Raw genomic sequence first — 24,802 nt, 5'->3', positions numbered from 1 at the left:
AGTTATTTATTATATTTTATTTGTAAACTTATCATTTAATGTCACATGATGGTGAGAAAATGATAAAAAGAGAATGATTAATAGATTTATTCTTTTGAATAACAAAAGAAGACCAATTATAAATATATTTGAGATCATATAATTAGATTCGATCGGACGGCCAGGCGGAGGAGTTCTAAAAGAAAACAATAGAACCACTTACACTGCGCTGAGATGTTCAACAGAAGCACTTCCACGTTCTGTTGGGGAATACGCATATAGGAAGAGAGAGTGAGGGAGAGAGAGAGATGACTCGGTTAGCAGCCACCCATTGGCGCGAAACACAAGGGAATCACACCGAACTTAGAGGTCCTCTTGAAGAATGTCACTCCACACAACCCATTTCGGATCCCACCATTCCCTTCTCAATACACAAACCCACATCTTTCGTTGTTTTACTTTTGTTCTCTTTCCTTCTTCTTCTTCCCTCATCCCATATCCAATTTTTCCCAGGAAATGGAATTTTCCGGCATTGTTTTCGACCGTACTTGACTCCATATTGGTTTATCTTGACTTTCGACAGAAGGGTCGTTGTCTTTTGTATTGTTTGCGACGTATAAGGTGCAATTTTGAGCGAGAAGTTCACTTCCTCTCCAGAATCTCGCTGAAAATGGCATTTCCCGATGTTATGTTCTACCATACTTGACTCCATTCCTGTTTCCAGCTGATGGGTGGGCTTTTTTTATGGTTCTTATGATTAGAAAAAATTTTAGCTCGGGGAGTTCAAGAGTTCCGTCAGGTGAAGTTTATGAAGAAAGAGCTTATGTGTAGCTGAACTCTGATCGCATCTTGAAAATGGTATGCGTGCTTCGGTTAGCTAATCGGTTTTGTTTGAGTTAATTTCGTGTAGCTTACACTGTTGAACTGTTTTTGATTTCAACAAGAGTGAAGCCATCGTTAATTGTAAACTATTGGTATAGGTTTCTTCCTAGTCTATTGAATGATTAGTTGTTTTCACTATTTCAGTGTATGTTGATGCTCAATCTTTTCTCTGTTTTGAAGAAGTTATGGGGACATTTTCATTTAGGACTCCACTGTTTGTGAAAATTTAAAATTTAACATAATGAGGAATCCACACGATTACGTTGATGACCGATTCTTTAATTTGGGTCTTTTTTAAAGTCCTAGTACGTGTGATTAAGAACGAATGTAATTATTTACCAGTTCCACAAACCAGCTTAGCCATGAAGAGGGTCAGATTTAAGTAACATACCGGCTACTAAATCTCAAGGGGTTCATTCTTCTGCCACATATAAAAGGTTGGGAAAGATACCAGCGGCTAAAGATAACGATAAAAGAATTTAAAATCAGGGAGAGCACTAAATATGCGAACCTTTTGGGAAAAGGTTATGAAAAATTATGGTGTATTCTTAGACTAATAATATACATGGTTTCTAGACAGACTGGATTCAGCACAAAAGCCTGCTTAACCTTTCAACGTTTAGAGCCAAGTATGGACAAATTCTAAGGATTGAGAGGTGTAACCATCGGGGCCATGTGATTATTAGATTGACCAGAGAATTAAGATGTGGTCACTAATGATTTCTCCATGAAATATGTTTTGGGACTCTGATAATCAATATATATGATAAGAGGAGGAAGGTAGTTTTAGAAAAAGAGAGGTGTGAGAAGTTAGGATGTCGTTGCAATGAAACACTGGATCTGTAATGAATGATGGATTTGGTTGTTTAATGAACCAGCAAATTAGCAACTATCCAACCATTTTGCCATCTGGTATAGTACTAGACAAGGAGGAAAAGTTCTAAGTAGAAATCTTATAATGAACCAGCAAGTTAGCAACTATCCAGCCATTATGCTATCTGGTTAGTACTAGACAAGGAGGAAAAGTTCCAATTAGAAATTTTATAAGAAATTACACCATAGATTGATATGATATGCTATATTCGTCAACATATTAAACATGAAGCAATAAGTGGAAAGGGGTACATGAGATTGGCTGTTAAGTTTTGAAGAAATATTGTATTCGGAATACTTTTAAACTTTATTCAAATGTTAAAGTTTCTATTAGCTTAGAATCAGAATCTTGTAACTAAATTCAAAGCTGGGACTGAAACCAATACATCTTTTAAATTTATGATAAGATTTCCCATGCAATAGTTCACACTCTGATATCTGCATCTGTAGGGAACTTCGGTGAATATCATTGTAGGTTCTCATGTATGGGTAGAAGACCCAGAATTATCTTGGGTTGATGGACAGGTTTCAAAGATTAATGGACAGGAAGCTGAGATCCAGACGACTAATGGGAAGAAGGTATGCATTGCTCATAGTTGACATTTAAATTTTCTTTTGGATTTAAAATCGTTTTGCATTCTTTCAATAAACACTCAAAATAGAAAGAAATTGTTACTGGTGCTCCAGTTGAACATTATATTTGCGTCTCTGATATTGTTACCATTTTGTACATCAATTAAATTTAATATACAAAGAACTATCTTCTAGTAATTTGTTCTGTCATATTTGCTGACTGCAATGGATGCTCTGTTAATTGTGTTCATTTTTCCTATCAATGGTTTTGAGTGGATTATGAGCCCACACCCAAGTACTTATATTCATGTAATTCAGCTGGCTCGTGTTTTTAAATTCGCGTTCTTCTGAAAGTACATGTTGTAGTAAATATTTCTGAGCTTTTACAGATAAGATTGAGAAAACCTTGCAGGTCATAGTTATTCTCTAGTGTTTATTTTTATCGGTTGCATTTGTAACCAGAAAACAGAGTGCAGCTTCACTTTTATCCTTTTAAAAAAAATTCTAATAACTTTTTTGTTTTTATTTAGATTATCTTAGATACTGAAATTCATATTTCACTTTTGTGTGATTCTAAGGTCATTACAAACCTATCAAAGATCCATCCCAAGGATATGGAAGCTCCTGCTGGTGGAGTTGATGATATGACAAAGCTATCTTATCTACATGAGCCTGGAGTTCTGCAGAACTTAAAAGCTAGATATGAACTGAATGAAATCTATGTAAGCTTTCCTTTCCTTCATTTTTTGAGAAATAAAATAAAAACTCATCGTTCTAAGTTGTTAATATTCTTTCTGAAACAATGTTTTCCTTTCCTTAATTGTGGCAGACATATACAGGCGGAATTTTAATTGCCATAAATCCATTCCAAAGACTTCCTCATATTTATGATGCTCACATGATGCAACAATACAAAGGGGCTCCATTTGGAGAACTAAGCCCTCATGTTTTTGCAGTTGCTGATGTTGCATACAGGTTGTCCTTATTCTCCAGTTTGCTTGCTTTAAAATGTTTGGTCAGTGAACCAACTGTTAATTGTCGTTCCTACATTACTAAAATCAGGGCAATGATCAATGAGGGGAAAAGCAATTCAATTCTGGTCAGTGGTGAAAGTGGAGCTGGTAAAACTGAGACCACAAAAATGCTTATGCGATATCTCGCCTTTTTAGGAGGTCGGGTAGCTACTGAAGGAAGGACTGTGGAGCAACAAGTTCTTGAAGTATGTTCCATAACTTTCATTTCATATTACAATGAAATTTCCACTACCCCATAATATATTCTATGTTCACATTTGTTTAATTTTTCATCAATTGATCTGATCGCAGTCAAATCCAGTCCTTGAAGCATTTGGCAATGCTAAAACTGTGAGAAATAACAATTCCAGGTGAGACACTCTTCCACTTGGGGAATAAAGTAAGACGATGAATTTATTCCCTTCTGCATCTGATTAATCAATTAACTTGAACTTCTGACGTTCAGATATGTTTCAATGATTAATAGAATGTATACTAAATAGTTGCGTACTTGGTGCCATATTTATCATTGATGAGGGCACTATTAAGCATCCACAAGCTACCCCTTTTATTTCATTTGTAAAAAGCCAACAAATAGTTAAATTCCTTGAAGTTATGGAGATTTGACACTGATGTCTATGAATGAATACTGTTGCAGCCGTTTTGGAAAATTTGTAGAGATCCAGTTTGATAAGCAAGGAAGAATCTCAGGAGCAGCCATCAGAACTTACCTTTTAGAGAGGTCTCGTGTTTGCCAAATTTCTGATCCTGAACGCAACTACCACTGCTTCTACCTTCTTTGTGCTGCACCACAGGAGGTATCTTCCGGCTGGAATGACAGATTTTATGTGTCGTTTTCTAACTAGTTATTGCATACTTCAATTATCTCTCTTTGTTTGAACATTCATCTAAAGTTGTTAATGTTGACAGGAAATTGAAAAGTACAAGTTGGGAAACCCTAAATCATTTCATTATCTTAACCAGTCTAATTGTTATGAGCTGGTTGGTGTAAGTGACGCACATGATTATCTTGCCACAAGGAGAGCGATGGACATTGTTGGGATTAGCGAGAAGGAACAGGTTCAGCCTTTTCCAAGGAGCATTTAACTGCTTATTACATAGACCTGAGCAAGACTATCTTCTGACCTCTCTCTCTCTCTCAGGAAGCAATTTTTAGAGTTATTGCTGCGATACTTCATCTCGGCAATATCCTTTTTACCAAGGGGAAGGAAGTTGATTCGTCGGTTCCAAAAGATGACCAAGCCAAATTCCATCTTAAAATGACTGCAGGGCTTCTTATGTATATCCCTTCTGTCCTGATAACACAATCTTGGTTTATATTCTGATATGTTCCCTCTCATTTGGTTGAAATAATTGATATTTCAGGTGTGATGCTGCGGCCTTGGAAGATGCATTATGTAAGCGTGTTATGATCACCCCAGAAGAAGTGATAAAGCGGAGTCTTGATCCTCAAAGTGCAACAGTTAGCCGAGATGGTTTAGCCAAGACGATATATTCTCGATTGTTTGACTGGTAAGATTGTATCTATTGTAGTAATTTAGGCTTCGTTTGTTTTCAAAATCTTTGAACTATTACTATGTGAACTATTACCTGGTTTTCAAAATTTTTGAGCTATTAGGGAGACTGGGAACTTGGATATTCATCTATTGCTAATTGTGTATGATTATATGCAGGTTGGTGGATAAAATTAATGTCTCAATTGGACAGGATCCTAATTCAAAATCTTTGATTGGGGTTCTTGATATCTATGGTTTTGAAAGCTTTAAGACTAACAGGTAAGAACTAATAAATATGATACATAAAGTCATATGGATACATTACATACATACAAACATACATACACATATGTACATAGATGCACGGACATGTATTATAATTTGTTATTGTGGATATTCCTGCGACAACTTTCCATGAGTCAGGCACTTCATTCTAATATGATTTAGCATAATGTGATTTGCAGTTTTGAGCAGTTCTGCATTAATTTCACAAATGAGAAATTACAGCAACATTTCAACCAGGTAATGTCTCTGGAACATATGTATACTGGATAGCTTAGCAATTTTTAACTTAAGACTCTCTCTTGGCGACTTTCAGCACGTTTTCAAGATGGAACAAGAAGAATACACGAAAGAGGAGATAGATTGGAGCTATATTGAATTTGTGGATAATCAAGATGTCTTGGATCTTATTGAAAAGGTTATTATCCCTTCCTTCACATGAACCTCCACTGTTTGGTTTGTTATCCAATTCAAAGTGGACATAAATCACATGATATATATAGAAAGCTCTGGAAACCTAGTCCACCCCTTCATTTCTCTAGTCAAAAGGTTATTGAGTGTATTTGTACAGACTTGTTCAACATTATTCGCTTTATCATGTCTCAAGGATCAAAAGGCTGTATCATAGCTTTTGATTTTAGAACAGTAATTTAGGTCTCATGATTTCAGTGGTAAGCATTTATCAGGTATCTCTGCCCCCATCAAAACCAAAAAAAAAAAAAAAAAAGAAAAGAGAACACCCGGATCAAGTGGCTACTTGCAGGGTTGAAGAAAGATCTATTCTGTATTTAAACTAATCCACTTTTGATATGGGTGCCTGCATTTAAACATAAGGCAATGTTGCAATAGTGCCTCCAAACTCATACAGTTTAATTTTTTGTAGAAATTATTTTTTGTTCACATTTGTTATTATCAAGCAGGCACATGTTCAACTTGTCAGTTTGTGGTGCTCTTCCACTAGTTTTGAATAGCTTGTTGGGTCAATTTCGTAGTTTTGAAATTGAAGACCTCTTCAGGGCCTAGTATTTCATATACGATTTACTTATCATGCTTATCTTGTAGTTTTAAATTTGGAGATCTCTTCAGGGCGAGTATTTCATATAAGATTTACTTATAATCCTTATCTTTTGCAGAAACCTGGCGGAATCGTTGCTCTCCTTGATGAAGCTTGGTAAACTATTGTTCTTTCACTTATGCTATGAATGTTTGGTTTTTATTCTGAATGGAACTCAATCATAGTTCACTTGAACTTTTTCTCTCGTTTTTTTTTGGCTGAAAAAACTGAGAAATGATAAAGCTCTGTTGGCTTACATTGATCTTCCATTTGAACTCATAGTTGAACACCAGATTGGTCTTTCTTGTCATTCTTTCTAACTTGTCCCTTTTCATTTTCAGCATGTTTCCAAAGTCAACGCATGAAACATTTGCGAACAAATTGTATCAGACATTTAAAAATCACAAGCGTTTTATAAAACCAAAACTGTCCCGTACAAATTTCGCCATTGGTCATTATGCTGGAGAGGTATGATTGATTATCAAAGCATCAATTGTGGCAAGCATGGGCTGCTAATATGTCTTGAATTTCAGCTTTGTTACACTTTTTTTTTTTTTTTTCTAATTTTTTCCAGGTGCTATATCAATCTGACCAATTTTTGGACAAGAACAAGGACTATGTGGTTCCTGAACATCAAGACTTATTGGGCGCTTCCAAATGTCCTTTTGTAGCAGGCCTTTTCCCTCCACTTCCAGAAGAGACGACCAAATCTTCCAAGTTTTCTTCAATCGGTTCTCGTTTTAAGGTACTTTGGTTCTGTGATCTCAGTGGCTATTGTGGTTGATTTTACCTGAAAACCAAACAACACTTAATGTAATGCATTTACATGAACCAACTGATCTGACATCCCTTAACGCTTAAAAACCTTCTTATGCTGCAAGTACTTGACAACTAAGGTTTTTATGACTGGTACAGTTTCAACTACAGCAGTTGATGGAAACATTGAATTCTACAGAACCTCACTACATTAGATGTGTGAAGCCAAACAACCTTCTAAAACCTGCCATATTTGAGAATGTCAACATCATGCAGCAACTGCGATGTGGTGTGAGTAAAATTTGATCTCTCTCTCTCTCTCTCTCTGAGAAGTATCCATCTCTTTTATTTCGTATCTTTACACGTTTTTCTTTTCCCTTCATGTATTTTGCTATTTTGATGTTTGTTCTTGTAGGGTGTTCTAGAGGCAATCAGAATCAGTTGTGCTGGATACCCAACTCGGCGTCCTTTCTTTGAATTCATTAATCGATTTGGTCTTCTTGCCCCCGAGGCCTTGGAAGGAAAGTAAGTACACCCTTCTAGAATACTTTAAAAGAAGTGTAACTGTTGAAATTTATTACATATACTTTTCATTTGGATAATTTACTTTATTTATGCACGTGATTATGGGCAGCAATGATGAAAAGGTTGCCTGCAAAAAGATTTTGGAAAAGAAGGGGCTTAAAGGGTTTCAGGTAATAAATGGAGTTATTTTGCTTTTAGAAGCATCTGATAAATGTATTTCTACTCTTTTGTCCAATCTCTCACAAGCTTCTATTAGGTATGCCTAGACCCATGCACATTCCAGCATGGAGTAAGCCATGCATGCATGGATATTATATCTCTTTATGCATAAGGAATGCCCATGATCCAATCCCATGTTGTGGCTAAAGGAATTTGTTTGTATGGTGCAAAATGGTTTTACAGATAGGCAAAACAAAAGTCTTCCTAAGAGCTGGTCAGATGGCTGAATTAGATGCACGTAGAGCTGAGATACTAAGTAATGCAGCAAAAACAATTCAGCGCCGCATACGAACCCACATTGCTCATAAGCGGTTTGTTGCACTTCGGAAGGCTACCATAGTTTTGCAATCAATTTGCAGAGGTGAGCCTTCTGAGAAGCTTTTATGGTATAAATTAGTTCTACAGCGACATGCAATGTTGTTTCTTGGAGACTTTGTAGTCCCCATAATGGAAAAATATTCTTATGCTTTGGTTATTTACTTGTAGGAAGACTGGCTTCCAGACTTTTTGATTACATGAGAAGGGAGGCAGCTGCTGTGAAAATTCAGAAGCATATGCGCAAACACCAAGCCAGGAAAACCTATTGCAAACTCCATCTCTCTATGCTTGTCTTGCAGGCAGGTTTAAGGGCAATGGCTGCTCGTAAAGAATTCAGATTTAGGAAACTAACTAAAGCTGCTATCTTTGTTCAGGTCATACATTTCAAACTTGCTTCACCTAGAAATCTACTTTTATACTGTTGTCATTTTTCAACAATATAAACTCACTCGAAAAATGCAGGCAAGATGGCGGTGCCATAAAGCTGGGGTATACTATAAGAAGCTTAAGAGAGGCACAATAATGACACAATGCAGATGGAGAGGAAGAATTGCAAGGAGAGAACTAAGGAAGCTCAAAATGGTTAGTATTAAGCAATTTCCTCCCAAAAATACCTTATATTAATCTATATTGTGGAAAAAGTTACGCATAGTATACACATGGTACTACTATCCATGCAAAAACCTAGAAACAAAAAGTTTAACAATAATACATGTCAATTCATAGATTTGATATCAATTACTAAAGGTAATAGTTCCTTTTGTATGTCTGGGTTGTTGGATTGAGGGGATGAGAACCATTTTGATAATGACATTTAATGCATCCTTTGCTGATGGGGAATCAACACTGATACAATGAAGATTGTTTTTGGCTCTCTCTCTCTCTTTGGGTCTAAGAAAAAACCCTGTACAATCAATCGACCTATTAAGTGTTGCACCATATAATTCGCATGTTATGGTTTAAGAATCAGGAATATCATTGGAAAAATCATTACATTTCACCATCCAGAAAAGAAAAAAAAAAAAAGTGGGGACATTTTGAAGTAGATTGTTTAGCTACCAAAGTTTGCTACAAATATTTGGGAAATGCATCACGGTTCTACAATGAACAGTTTACAGTCAGAATAGAAGACCTTGAAAAATAATGTCTGAAATCTATTACAGCTGTGTTGTGTGTGTAAGTGTGAGACATGTATGCAGAACTCCTAGATAATCGATATTCTGAGGGGGATCACAGTATTTTAACCAAAGCTTAACCTCTGGACTATTGTTTCTATCGACCCCCAATAGAATCTGTCCTGTCTGGTGCAAAAGTCATAAGCATCTTCATGAAAAGAGAATAACAAAAAAGAATTTGAGCATTCTAGAGACCTACATATCCACTCATAAAACAAGTACCAATGTGGACTCGGAGAGAAGATGGTATACAGCTCCAAGGCTCTATTCCAAAATTGAAAGACTGTGTAAGCAGTAAATGGACGATCACAGGAACTACAGAAATATAATTATATTAGTGACTCTTTGTACCAGCCTTGCATATGTTGTGTCATATGCAACGACAAGAAATCATGGCATTAGTTGGGAGCCGTGGATTTTTATGCAACACGGTCATCATCATTTCATCTCCTATGTTCCCAACTATAAGAAATATGTAATATAATATAGATAATTGTTCTCTTTAATCATTCATTGAAACAAGTTGAAGTGTAATTTCAAAATTTTAAAGCAAATGGTGAAGCTGCTTATCATATGTGATGTAGTAGAGACTGGAGAATCACGTTTAAATATTCATTGGAACTATTTAAGTTGTATGATCAAATCTTTAGAGGATATTTGAGCCATTTTCATGTGTGGTGGAGTGGGGAAACAAGAGTCACATAGTGTTCCTGCCTAAATCATTGTATTTGATTAATTCAATAATTGATATAAAAGAATATTGAGTCCACTATTGGCATTTAAGTCATGAAATTTTATCTATCAATGATATATTTTTAAATCATGTTTAGTAACTCTTTCAAATATGACATCCATATACATCTTTTCCAGGCTGCAAAGGAAACAGGTGCACTTAAGGAAGCAAAGGATAAGCTTGAAAAACGAGTGGAAGAGCTTACTTGGCGTTTACAATTGGAAAAACGTTTAAGGGTAATACTGAAGTTCTGCACATTGGTAGTTTTAGGTATACAGGATATTGCTAAATATGATGTATGCTTCTTTGATCAGAAGTATAACCTGTGACACATTGCAAAGAATCACCATGCTAAATTGCCAGTGTACCATTTACTTTACTATATATTAAATATATATGAGGTTTCAAGATCATTCACTCAAATTTGGCTGATGTTTCACCATTTGAAGAAGCTAGAACTCACTCTCATTTCTGTTTTTTTATGTATATTTTCTCATGCCTTAAGATCGCATGTGCAGACTGACCTAGAGGAAGCAAAAGCACAGGAGATTGCAAAATTGCAGAATTCATTGCAAGAACTGCAAAACAAAGTCGATGAAACAAAAGCATTACTTGTCAAGGAACGAGAATCTGCAAAGAAGGCTATTGAAGAAGCACCTCCTGTTGTCAAAGAAACCCAAGTTCTTGTGCAAGATACCCAAAAAATAGATTCTCTAACAGCAGAAGTGCAGAGCCTTGAGGTTAGAAACTTCAACTAATAAACCCTTAGCTAGTGTCTTCTGTTGAACCAGTTATATGATCTGTATTATTCCTTTAGCTACCAAAGATACTAGTATTTTTGGTTATAAAAACAAAATAGAATATTAAACTTTCTATTGGTGGTAACTTTCTCAAAGACAATCTGCATCTCATGCAATTTATTTTTTTAACTTGTAACCTACCAAACAGTATGCTGACCGTTGGTGTCTATTCATGACCTGTGGGTGCTTCATGAAGTTGTAAGTTTGATCAAATTGGTCTCTCCGTCAGTATTTCATCAGTGAACTGTTGGAGATCCCACATCTGCACCTATGAGTAATTGATATGTGCTACTTGACAAATATTATCTATAAAAAAAAAATAATGAAAAAAATCATTAAAGACTCCAGAAAATTGTAAAAACTGAAAAACAAAAATAAAAATTAAAAGATAAATTTGTTTAAAAAATAGTAGAAATCTAAAAACTCTTTAACTAAGAAGAAACCTAAACCAGATAATACTAATAAAAAAATTATTTTAAAAGAAAAAGCATGTTCCATGTGAGTCATTGACTTCTATTGTGTCTATAATATGTGTGTGTGTGTATTAGATATAGGTGGCGCACAGCCACCCCTGGTCATCCAACCACCATCCGGCCACATCGTGGTGACCCAGATTGGGTAACTGAGAGATGGCCCCGCAAGGACCTCCTGAGGGGGGCACAAGTCAGGCAGTCCCTAGGGGTGCCCAAGGAGGGAGGGTGTAATGGACCGTTCTGCGGATGACTGGCTCGAGGGAGTCACCGTCCAAGAAAATCAAGAACTAGAGAGAGAAGGAAAAAGATTTAGCCCCGGTTTGGATTGGAAACTCACCTCAACTCATTTCATCTCATCATTATAACTTTTCTAAATTCTCACATAAAATATAATAAACAATTCAACTTTTTCAAATCTTAAAATAATAATAATATTAAAAAATAATATTCAAATAATATTTTATTCTATCATTCACAAACCATCTTTAACTCATCTCAGCTTATCTCCGAAAGAAGAGGGAATGAGTATCTGAATTCCAGAGTTGGCCACTTTTTCCAGCTCGTGGAGTATTTATGTGAATTAAAATGACAGCATTCTGTATACAATCAGAAGAATTCAACTCATCCTATCAAAAACGACCTCACTTGCTACTTACAACACAGTATTTACTTCTGATTTACATACACCTCTGATTTACATACAAAAAGACACAAAATTACAACACTCTATTTAATGAAAACGACAACGTATCATTAAATCCCTAACTAACTAAACTGTCATTCTCCCTCTTTGATTCCCTCGTAATCAGCTTCCCATTTCCCAGCTACACTCCACTGCACATCCACTCCAGCTCCCATCTCAACCAGTAACAGAGGGCCACGACTTGTGGGTGGCAGTTTTTTTAATGATTATTTTTATTTGTTAAATTTTAATAAATTCATATTTTTAATAAAAATTATCATTTCCTTAAATTAGAATATTATATTTATTTATTTTTAAAATTTTTCCTCATGGCATGCTGGGTCTTATGCCCTATCAAGATTTTTAACATTTTACTTGCAGGATTTTAAATGAATAACTCACTTGATCAATCTTAAAAGCACAATATGTAAAAAAATCTCAATTTAAAAGCACAAGGAATAATGTGATTTCAAGGAAAAGTACAGGGACCAATTTAGTATTTAATCCTACAATTATTACACATTTTCCTTGAAAATGGATAGGGCAACCTAAGTGACAAGATGTGGTACATAGGTTCCTAGATAGAAACAAATCATTGCTGACAATAAGTGGTGTCCTTTTGTCAAACTTGTGATCCATCCTCCATTAGAATCATTTGAGCTTAGAAAAGTTCAGCATGTTTTGCAGCTTACTCTGCTTTGTCAATGAAACAGCTGAGCTAAGCTAAGGGACAAGACATGGAATAGTCAGCATTACAATTTAATTTATCACACTCATATTTGGCATCACCATGTCAGGTTTCTAATTCATTAATGATTGGATAAAGCAAACTTTTTTAACAGTTGAACAAGTTCTTCAGCTTCATATATTCATGTTTGGAAATATTCAATAATATTTTCATATTTTTAAGAGTAGATTGTAGCCATCTCAATTACTGGGTCATGCCAATGCAGGTATCATTGGAGTCAGAGAGACAACGAGCCAATGACTTTGAAAGAAAATACAGTGAAGCACAAGAGTCTAGCGAAGAGCAACGCAAAAAGTCAGATGAAACAGAGAAGAAAGCTCATCAGCTCCAGGAATCTTTGACCAAGTAATGTGATCTTTCTAGAATGGCTAACCTTCATATTGCCAGTTTATATGTTGAGCAAATTTCACACGGCAGTATATTTTACATAATGGTTTTACTGGCTTATCATGACTCATATGGGTTAGATAAGATGTTGTGTGATCCCCTTTTTTTTTTAAATTTTTTTTATTTTGCATGATCCTGATATATAATTTGAAACTGGCGGTTCAGCATCTTCACGCATAGTAATCGTAACAATTGACACTAGAAACACACCCAAATGGAAAAGTAGATATATTGACATTGATAAAGGTATTTTTAACTCTTTTCTTATAATGTAGTCTTAAATCGAAGTACATCTAAATAGTGATTGATGAGAAAAATTATTTCTAGAGGTAAGGAAAAAAATCTATTTTTCTTTCCTTAGAGCAATTCAAACAAAATTTCCATACAGAAGCCTTATGGACTCTCATCTTTTCAATTTATCAATAACAATAAACTTTGTCATGATCTCCTTGCAAATACTTTCACGAATTAAATCTACCACCCATGGAAAGACGAGTAAGATTCAAAGAATATAGTATATAATACAATGGTAGATTTAAGTAATATGGATATCAGACATCTCATGCTAGAATGCTTACTTTATGGTGACTTTATTTGTTGGAAAGAATTAAATCTGCATGAGCATCTGAGTTGCACCCTTTACTACTCCATTTGATTTAAGTAGCTGTCACGAAGTCAATTTGGGTCCTTCAGATTATTATTTCTTTAATCTAATAGGTTATGGAAACAATAACTCAATCACCTTTCCAAAACTTTTATTTTTAGTTCTAGTTTTTCTGAATTTAGTTTATTATCACTTATACATCATATGAATGGATTCCGATATGAATTTGAGGGCCATTGAAACTGATATGGCACTCGATGAAATCATCCTATCATGATAGATTTGTGTACTTCAAAGCCCATGGTATGGAAAAATTGGATTGTGATCATCTTAGGTATATTACTTCAAGGACAGGGCGGCATATTTTAGGTTCTTTCCGATTTACTTTCTTAAAGGAAAAATTGAAAAACTACGCATAATTTGTCTTAAAAACTTTTTTTAAGTGGGGACGAAAGTGAGTCATATTTGGCTATCATCTCTGATCATATATATCTGTGAATGTTACAGACTATGAACTAAATCCTTTCATGTATGAAAGCACTGGAGTATATTGATGCATATATCTATTTCTAGCACCAATTCACATCATTATATATTTGATATTCTTCATCACTTTCATACAGGAGTTCAACTCACAATTTATTTTGAGAAAGTTACTGCTAGTTTAAATTTTTCGTATTTAACTGGACATTTAGATATCTTGGATTAGGCTAGAAGAGAAGCTCACCAATTTAGAATCAGAGAATAAAGTCTTGCGTCAACAAGCAGTGTCCATGGCGCCTAATAAGTTCCTTTCAGGACGCTCCAGATCAATTATTCAGGTAACTTCAGTAATCATCAATGTGTGTAATTGATTAATGTTTAATGTCCTGAATAGTTTAGAGATTTTCTGGTTCTTTGATATATGACAGAGAGGTCCTGAAGGCAGTCATGTTGGATTTGACGGAAAGGTAGCTTCGGTAAGCAATGCTCTCCAAAACTTGTTCTACACACGCTTATGAAACAAGCAATACATAAGCGTAAACTCATAGTATGAGCTACATGAATGTTCCTTCTTGATTTTCTCCATTGTTGATCACCTTTTAATAAATCAGGACCTGCATAGCCCTTCAATAAATCAAAGGGATCTTTCTGAAGTAGAGGAGAAACCCCAAAAATCCCTAAATGAGAAGCAGCAGGAGAACCAAGAGTTACTCATACGATGTATTGCACAGCATCTAGGCTTTGCAGCGAATAGGCCTATTGCTGCCTGCATCATATATAAATGTCTTTTACACTGGAGATCATTTGAAGTTGAGAGAACTAGTGTTTTTGATCGAATCATTCAGACCATTGGCAATGCTATCGAGGTTTTACCCAACTTTATATGCTGACCACTGTGGTTTTTCTGTTTTTTCAGAAATCTGATTTCACTTTAAATTTTCATTGGATTTCAGACACAGGATAACAATGATATCTTGGCTTATTGGTTATCCAATGCTTCAACACTTCTCTTGCTACTACAGCGCACATTGAAAGCAAGTGGTGCGGCTGGAATGACTCCACAACGCCGTCGGTCCTCATCAGCTACTTTATTTGGGAGGATGACACAAGTAAGTACAAGTTTGTTTTTGTTCTTCTTGGGCAAGAAACTATAATTTTCTTGCTATATCAACTTCTATCCAGAAAAAACTTCATTTTTCAGTTAATTCATTTCTCAATTATTTTCATTTAGAGCTTCCGTGGTGCTCCACAAGGAGTCAATCTTTCTTTAATCAATGGTAACATAAATGGTGGAGTGGATACGCTACGGCAAGTTGAAGCCAAGTACCCGGCCTTGCTTTTTAAACAACAGCTTACTGCATATGTAGAAAAGATCTATGGAATGATTCGAGATAATCTGAAGAAAGAAATTTCTCCCTTGCTGGGATTGTGCATCCAGGTTTATCAATTTGGCTTTTTAGTAAATTTGTTAACGATCCCAGTTCATGTTTTTCACTAAAGTTTTCAACCTTTTATTCCTTACAGCTAACTTAAACTGAGACTTTGCTATATAATTATGATGAACAGGCACCAAGAACATCCAGAGCAAGCTTAGTTAAGGGGTCATCACGTTCGGTTGCAAACAGTGATGCGCAGCGAGCTTTGATTGCTCACTGGCAAGGGATAGTAAAAAGCCTTGGAAGCTTCTTAAACACTTTGAAAGCAAATCATGTGAGTGGAATTTCTTTTAGCTCTGTTCCTGTTTTTTTTCTACGCTATACGATAGAAACATTTTGTTTATCAATGATACTACTTGCATTGACATGAAGTCTCAGATCCAAGCCTACTTTGACATTCCTGACCATGATTGTTATTAACTAAACCATGCTGAGTTTTTTGGTAGATCATGGATGTCATCCATCTGATTTTTCAGAATTTCATTTTGGGTGTACTTTCGGTGAGATAGCTTTTGCTTATGTTTGTTATCTTCTGTCTCCTAGGTACCCCCATTTTTAGTTCGCAAAGTGTTCACACAAATATTTTCTTTTATCAATGTTCAACTATTCAACAGGTATATATTCTCTGCTACAATTCCTTTTTTTAGAGTAGAAACTTTCCTTTATCACTAGCATAGACCATTTTTTGTTGCAGTCTTCTGTTAAGGCGAGAGTGCTGCTCCTTCAGTAATGGTGAATATGTGAAAGCTGGACTGGCTGAATTGGAACATTGGTGTTATAAGGCAACAGATGAGGTACCTTGAATTCACAGTCACGTACCCTGATCTTGAGATATATCATTGTTAAATAACCACAAAAAATTATGCAGTATGCAGGTTCATCTTGGGATGAGCTCAAGCATATTAGACAGGCTATTGGGTTTCTGGTATTTTTCTGGTCTCTGTTATTTTCTGTATCTCCTGCCATTACTTTTTAAAATGGTGAAGCAACCAAATAGTTTGTGCTGAAATAATCTATTTTCTCATTCAGGTCATACATCAAAAACCAAAGAAAACACTAGATGAAATAAGTCATGATCTTTGTCCGGTGAGTGATGAATTAGAAGCAAGGGATATACTTCTTTCTACTTTGACTTTACTAGCAAGAAAAAAAAAATTTGATGGTTATGTCTTCCCAGGAACTCATGCAACTTTTCTCAATTTACAGGTTCTCAGTATACAGCAGCTATATCGGATCAGTACAATGTACTGGGATGACAAGTATGGCACACATAGTGTCTCCACGGATGTAAGTTTTGTGGATGCCATTACTCATACTAGGTTCGAGTCATCTTTGTTACATGACAGTATTATAGATGTCCATTTCTCATAAGATTACAAACATTTATCAGAAAAGTGACAGACTGAGCTTCGCCATCTTAATGTATCTGTCTAGGTTATTTCCAATATGAGGGTGCTGATGACAGAAGATTCTAACAATGCAGTTAGTAATTCATTCCTGCTGGATGATGATTCAAGGTTAGTAACCACATTCAATCACGTGATGATCTCTTCATTTTGGGACTGTTTTAATTCTATTCTTTCTTATAATATCACTGACCGGTCTCTACCGTCTCCGGTGCAGTATTCCATTTTCAGTTGACGACTTATCAAAGTCTATGGAACAAATAGACATCTCTGATGTTGAACCACCACCACTTATTCGTGAGAACACAGGCTTTACTTTCTTGTTGCCACGTTCAGACTAATCACTTTTACTGCAAAGATGGATTGGTTTTCTCTTTATCAATCTCCAATTTTGAGATGTTGATTTACAAGGCAACCTCTATTATGGGTGGAGGCAATCATGGGGTTGTAAATTGTTTATAATCCTTTTCTTTACGCTAGAAACAATTTTTTTTTTTTTTTTCAATAATCTTTCTATTTGATAGTTCAATGTTTTAAGCAGGGTTGCCTTTGCTCCCCCATCTAATGTAATATCCAATTTTTCCCTCAATTCCTTCTCTGTAAACAAGTTTTTGATGGAGGGAATAAAATCAACAGCGTATAGCATAATATAAAAAGATGTACGCTATCTTCTATTTAAACAGGTTCTTAGCTTCTACTTGTATTATTTCTTCTTGTATCCATAAATTTTGTACTCTTTTTTCTTTTTTTTTTTGATTGATGGGCAATGCTAGGGATCCTGCCGGGGGATCCCGTTCAAGCATCCTGCTCTTTTTCTTTTACGTAGTGATTAAGAAAATATTGTTTAATAATATTATGAATTTTTTTCTTTTTTTAAAAGTATTTAAAAGTGTTAAAAAAATGATGTGAAAAAAAAATGTTTTTTTTTTCACATCATTTTTTTAACACGTTTAAATATTAAAAAAAAAATTCACAATATTATTAAACAATATTTTCTTAATCACTACGTAAAAAAAAAAACTAAAAACTAAAAATAAAAATTGGAGTGGGATAAATGAACGGATGCCCCAACGGGATCCCTATCATTTTCCATACTAGATTTCCTATTTGAATTTGGTATTTTCATCTTGCCTAGGTGGTGGTGGTTAATTATATAGAAAAAAATAAAAGAGAAATGATTAATACTGTTTTAGAGTATATAAGTCTCGCACACTTGCTTTAAAAAAAATGGAACAAATTTGAGATCTACGTTATTTTTTTTTCTTGGCTAAACCTTGTCGAGTTGTGCTCTTAATGTTTATTAATAAAACTTTCTTTGTAAAATGATAAACTAGGAATAAATAAAAAATAAAATCTATATATATCCCTTGTAATGTATCAGATCGGTTACTTTTCACTCAAGATAGGTAAATTATGATGAGAAATGATACTTGCAGTCGTGAATGTGCAAGCGTCGTGAATGTAACATTATTTAATTATGATAGAGTTGCATGAATGTCAAGTTCCACACATTAGTTTTTTTTTTTTTTTAATAGATAAAATAAATGATTTCGTAGGATTCTAACTTTTATCTTGACTAGTCATTTTGGTGTACATGAACAAGTAGTGTTTTCTTGGATGTTACAATCTCATATAATTTATCTTTTGATATATAAAGTTACTTTGAAATTGGAAATGATAGATAATGTATACTTGGTCCCCTCTTCTCAATCCATTCTATTAATTGCAAATTTCATAAACTAATCAATCTTATCTAGATAATGTATTGTTGATACCCTTTGAAATGAGGTTTTTTATTTATTTATTTATATATATATATCATCCCTTTGAAATTAGTTAACTGCAACTATGAAAAATTCTAGACAGAAGCCTCACACCTCTGCACACTAGTAATTCTACATACAACCGTGAAGTACGTAAATGTCGCGTAATCGCTTTGAAAATGAGTGAGGTCAATTATTAAAAAATTAATTTTTTTTATGTGAGTCTCATATTTTATTCACTATTTTCAAAATGATTACGCGATAGTTGCGCAATTCACGATTACAAATATTTTTTCTCTTATGAAATTATTCCAATCAATGTCATATAAACTTCAAGTTTTTTTTTATGAACATCTTAATTTGATATTAATTTATGACTGCTCATCTCACATTCTAAATCGGTTGAAAATAACAAATTAATTTATAGTATCGGCCGAGTAATTAAATTAAACTAGTCATATACCAATGCGATACGTGGGTATAGTTATAATATGTCCTATTTACTTAATCGTAAAGACAAAAATATCCTCTTGCTCACTTGCTCGCAAGACATGCAAGGCTAGTGGAAGACACAGTTCAGTAGTGACATCAATTCTTAGACGTGATTCTTTCTAGTTTACTGGAAAGACAAAAATATACTAAATTAGGATTGGAAGCTGGTCGATCCGAACCGGAAAAACTGAACGGTTCGGTCCCATAAATTATGGATTCAGAAAATTCGGTCCGGTCTTAGAGTCTATAAATTTTGGACTGGACCAGACCGAACTCCTATATATATTTTAAAAATATTTTTAATAATTTAATATATTATTTTATATAGTAATTATACAAGTTAATGATGTAACTTTTATCTAATTTATTATCATTGACCATATAAAATATTTTTTTTAATGAGTTAGTTACATAATACACATTAATAATTCACTTAATTTTAATTTAGTAATTTAAATAAATTTTATTTATTAATTTATTTGAAAAACAATAATTGGGTCGGACCGAACGGACCAGATCAGATCAATAGCTATCGGCCGGTCCCATGAATGTTCAGTCCGGGAAAAATGATGGATCCTTCAACTCCAGACCGGACCGATTTACACCCCTAACTATAATATGTCTAACATTATACCTAATATATTATTTAAAATCTCAATTGACATGAAAAAAAAACATGTAAAGCTTTTCTTATCAAGTAAAGAGTTATTTAAAATGCAGAATATTAACTTATCCAGTATGAATGTCTCTGCATGACACAGTTGCACAAACGTAATCATTTCACTTTATTTCATATTTCCATCCCATCTCCTAATTTTAAGCGATGTTCATGTTCTTCACTTTGTAATCCACAACATAGAATTGAAATCCACCAAAAGCCTACTAATAATCAAGAGGTGCAGTTGTCCTCAATTTCAAATCTTTAACATTTTCATCTAATTATTATCCAAACATAAAATCTAATGCATATTTCTCAAATTTCTAAACAAAACACAAAAAACAATATAACAGTTTCAAATCTTAAAACAAAAATAATATTAAAAAATTTATATTCAAACAAATTTTAACTTCATAATATTTTTATTCAACTATTTCTCTCTCATTTCTCAAAACTCAATAAAATATCATAACTCAAACAATTTCATTATTATTCATAAAACTTTTGAGATACTATAAGTTTCCAAACAAGCCTTAAATCAATTGTATAGTAACACTACAAAACATTCCTGGGATAAAATTGATTGACTCCAGCCCATTGAAAACCTATAGCTAATAATAAGGAAGGATATAAAGTCAAGAATCTAGCCTTGAGATAAAGCTAATAAGGGATAAGGCAAGTTGACTCAAACTCCTAAAAGGAAAGAGGTTCATAAGGCAAGTAGCACTCAATCACTCCAATAAAGTAAATAGATCTCTATAAAAGGAGGAGATCTCTACAAATCAAGGAGCTCTCTACGACTTCTCTACGCACAAACTTCACCACACACAATGACTCCAAATGATCTTCTATCAAGAGAGACATCATCTTCAACCTCCTGAAATGTGATGCCCCCAAACCTTTGGAATGGAACAAAGACTTAGAGCATCAAGACATGTAATACAAGGTTACATACCATCGTTCATGATAGTTAATATGCAATGCATCCTAGAATGCAACTAGCAATATGTAATAATCGCAGTGAAATAAGGGTGACTAAACATAACTCATGCTAGAATGAACTAAAACATCTCAATAGCATTAATAACCATCATAAGTTCAAACTTAAATGTAGCATATCCTCAATACAAAATTAAACCAAGTCTCAACAATTAAACCAACTCTCTCATACGCTCTATCGTATGCAGATTTAGTGCTATGAACGTCAAAATCAGATCTAATCTCCTCTCCATGTCTGACTCTTCCTCAACCAATCGTATCCATTGGTCCATCTTGGTTGATCTACTCCTGTCCTGATACTACTTCTACCATTTTGGGGGGAATGGTAGTGGGACTACTACAGTGAGATTCCTTGAAATTTTAGTAAGTTAACAACCAACGTATACAAAAATAAATTATGCATGATAAATGATAAATATGAAATGTATGCTATGCAGAAAATTAGTATTTGTCTCCCATCCAGATTCTTTAATATTTTCAGAAAAGCTTTGAGACACATTTTCTTATCCAGAATATTTTCTTTCTGAAAGGATATTTGTTTAATTTCATTATGAAAGGAATATTTTCTTTTATATATAAAATAAAAGAAAATGTTAAAACAATTAATTAAATCTACGTACTATTTTACCAGAAAATGCCTAACATTATACTTAATGTATTATTTAAAATCTCAATTGACATCATAAAACATGTAAAGCTTTTCTTATCAAGTAAAGAGTTATTTAAAATGCAGATATTAACTTATCCAGTATGAATGTCTCTGCATGACACAGTTGCACAAACGTAATCATTTCACTTTATTTCATATTTCCATCTCATCTCCTTTTAAGCGATGTTCATGTTCTTCACTTTGTAATCCACAACATAGAATTGAAATCCACCAAAAGCCTACTAATAATCAAGAGGTGCAGTTGTGCAAAACCCAACTTCATTACAATACCGAAACTTCAACTTGTTTGGGTAATGATATATTCTCGATATTCTCAAAACTTCTTATAATTTTATTTTTAAATATCACTAAAATATAAAACACTTTTCACTTTCAAATCTTCAATATTTTCATCTAATCATTATCCAAACATAAAATCTAATGCATCTTTCTCAAATTTCTAAACAAAACATAGAAAACAATATAACAGTTTCAAATCTCAAAACAAAAATAATATTAAAAAAATTATATTCAAACAATTTTTAACTTCATAATATTTTTATTCAACTATTTCTCTCATATTTTTCAAAACTCAATAAAATATCGTAACTCAAAACAATTTCATTATTATTTATAGAATTTTGAGATAATATAAGTGTCCAAACGAGCCTTAAATCAATTGCATACTAACACTACAAAACATTCCCAGGATAAAGTTGATTGGGTCTAGCCCATTGGAAACTTATAGCTAAAAATAAGGAAGGATATAAAGTCAAGAATCTAGCCTAGAGATAAAGTTAATAAGGGATAAGGCAAGTTGACTCAGACTCCTAAAAGGAAAAGGCTTCATAAGTGTGACGCCCGGCCCCAATCCCCGCTTGGGATCGAACGGAGACTTAGAGCGTCGGGACATGCAATACAAGGTTACATACTCTTGTTTATGGCAGTTAATATGCAATGCATCATACTATGCAACTAGCAGTATGCAATAATCGTAGTGGAAATAAAAGGTTAAGGTGAAAAATATGCCAGAATAGCTAAAACATCCCAACTTCATTAGATAATCATCATGTTCAAAATACTAAAGTAGTATAGACTTATATACAAAGTCATATCATTCTCTTAATGCGATCTAAAGTATAAAGGACTTGGGCTATGAACATCAAAATTAAGTCCAGCTTCCTCTCCAAATCCGACTCCTCCTCAATCATGCGAATTTAGTATTCCATCAATCTCGTCCTGATCGATTTCTGACACAACTTCTATCATTCCGAGTGAAATGATAGTGGTTCCATAAAAGGGTGAGATTTATTCGAAATCTCAGTAAGTTAAACAACTAACTGACACAAAGATAAATCAATCATGAAAAATAATAAATATGCGATGCATGAGATGCAGAAAATCAGAATACATGTCTCCCATCCAAATTCCTCAACATCTTTTAAAAAAAAAATGAAGACATGGGTTTTTACTCAGTAACTGATTTCGTCATCATTTTTTAAAAGACATAAACTTATTCATAAAAATTTCATCATAGATTTTCTTCATCATAGACTTACATCATTATCTTAATTAATAACATAACGTGTGGTAATGTCACAATTCCCCATATGCATTGTGAGTACATGCCGATAACCGTAGTATAACTTACGTTAAAACTACGTTGTCTATAGACTCGTTCTCAATGCATTGGTAAATAACATAACATCATAAAAATTATAACGTGTACACCCACCAGCGTTAGGTATCATAACATGTTGACTTCGCTCCGGTGTTCTTTAAAGAGAACCCATTCGAAACCTGTTGACTGTTCTTCGTCAACTCAGAGATTACCACTCCATTATTAAACACTCTAGAGTGGACAGAGGAGTTCCACTAGAATAATTCCCCATCCTAACCTTTGGGGTCGTGATAAAATGATTTTCATGCAATATTTTAGAAAATATTTTTCATGACATGTGCAAATATAGTAAATTTCATGCAAAAAAAAATGACTTTTATAAATGTAATATGCAAAAATGGTGAAAATGTCATATGTTACATAAGTATGCACTCAATGTGTCATATAATAAGATAAATTATGCCCAAAATGATAATTGAAGAATAAATGAAGCATTTATCAATAATTCATAAAAAATTTATCAAGGTGTAAGTTAGAGACCAACTTACAAACTTCCTGGAAAATTCAAAATTAGTATCGTAGCTGCGTAAATTGTGTGTATACTAAGTTAGAGTTAATACTCTTATGGATAGGTTCAAAATCAAGGGTTTCACAAAAATTGGGTATTCACAAAAATACCCCTAGACTTTAAAAAATTGCCATTTAGGCGCTAAATGTTCACTAATTGCAAACGAACTCAAAATTTAACCAAATTTCATGGACTTCATATTTTTGGCATTCTAAAACCATCTATGCCCTTAAATTTTCAAAATTCAAAATGAAACTTGTCAAATTAGTCCTAACCCGTAGCATGCATTCTAGTTGATGTTTATGTGTATTTTCAACTATTGATCCCTATAAATGCATGCATATGAGACTTTGTTTAATCATTAATGATCACCAACGTCTTTAGGGACATTATGAAGTATAATTCTTGAGTAATCAAGTTCATCCCAACACTTAATCAAAGATAAGAAATCCTTAATCATCAATATGCTTAAAACTGATTTACGCTTGATAATGAAAACAAGATAGATTTAAAACCTATCATGACATGCTTCTAATCACAAATTTAACCTTCCATAATCATGTTAGGATAATTATAGATCAGATAAAATCATGATTAGGACATGCCATAGCTATATTTTCAATTAAAAATATTCAATCATTCAAACCTTCCTTTAATTGACCCAATTTTGCATTAAACATGATAACCTTCTCAAAACTCAACCAAATTTCGTACCAACACTTGGAAACAAAGCTTGAAATACTAGCTAAGATCAAAAGGAAGAAAAATTACAAATTTCGTGGCCTTCCAAGCAGTCTAGACTGTCTTATACAAGAACACTCAAGAACTTACCAAAACTCACTCGATTTGCACTCTTTTGATCTCTAAGAGGGAGAAATACTCCAAGGCTCAAAATGATACTTGGAGCTGTGGTGTGGGTGAAATGAGAAGATGAGGGAAGTATTTATATGTGGCCAAGGGGTGAGGGATGTTGGCTTGGGTGCTTGGTGACTGGGTGAAGTGAGAGGTGCTCAAATCTGGAAAATTTTCAGATTTGCTTGTATGAACTTAGGTCATTTGTGCAAAATGAAATAGTGCCATAAACCACCATCATTTCCTCTCCAAAGTAACTGCAAGGGTCCTGTAGATGACTCC

The 24,802-nt window shown here is 34.0% G+C and overlaps 1 protein-coding gene across 1 annotated transcript; it reads left to right on the top strand.

The window, feature by feature from the left end:
- Positions 1-297: 297 nt before the first annotated feature.
- Positions 298-17,495, top strand: LOC108990737 (myosin-11). Its single transcript, XM_018964802.2, has 38 exons — positions 298-837; positions 2,185-2,313; positions 2,886-3,029; positions 3,137-3,282; positions 3,370-3,526; positions 3,633-3,691; positions 3,979-4,138; positions 4,251-4,400; positions 4,484-4,620; positions 4,707-4,853; positions 5,015-5,116; positions 5,302-5,359; positions 5,436-5,537; positions 6,253-6,290; positions 6,515-6,641; positions 6,748-6,918; positions 7,089-7,220; positions 7,345-7,454; positions 7,564-7,624; positions 7,857-8,034; positions 8,160-8,365; positions 8,454-8,573; positions 10,037-10,135; positions 10,418-10,639; positions 12,808-12,947; positions 14,303-14,414; positions 14,505-14,552; positions 14,688-14,942; positions 15,030-15,185; positions 15,308-15,514; positions 15,643-15,786; positions 16,056-16,126; positions 16,207-16,306; positions 16,381-16,437; positions 16,542-16,598; positions 16,719-16,799; positions 16,947-17,029; positions 17,136-17,495. Exons 1-38 carry the CDS (start codon positions 835-837, stop codon positions 17,257-17,259), a joined length of 4,593 nt encoding a protein of 1,530 aa, XP_018820347.1. The 5' UTR covers positions 298-834; the 3' UTR covers positions 17,260-17,495.
- The last annotated feature ends 7,307 nt before the right edge of the window (positions 17,496-24,802 follow it).

This window comes from Juglans regia, chromosome 8 (assembly GCF_001411555.2).
Source record: "Juglans regia cultivar Chandler chromosome 8, Walnut 2.0, whole genome shotgun sequence".
NCBI classification, from domain to species: Eukaryota; Viridiplantae; Streptophyta; class Magnoliopsida; order Fagales; family Juglandaceae; genus Juglans; species Juglans regia.
This window is presented reverse-complemented; position numbering and strand designations above follow the sequence as displayed.

Coding starts and splice junctions, on each gene's coding strand:
- LOC108990737 (XM_018964802.2), top strand. Junction 14,415..14,504: donor GCTCCAGATCAATTATTCAG/GTAACTTCAGTA, acceptor GATATATGACAG/AGAGGTCCTGAAGGCAGTCA. Junction 16,127..16,206: donor AATGTTCAACTATTCAACAG/GTATATATTCTC, acceptor TTTTTGTTGCAG/TCTTCTGTTAAGGCGAGAGT.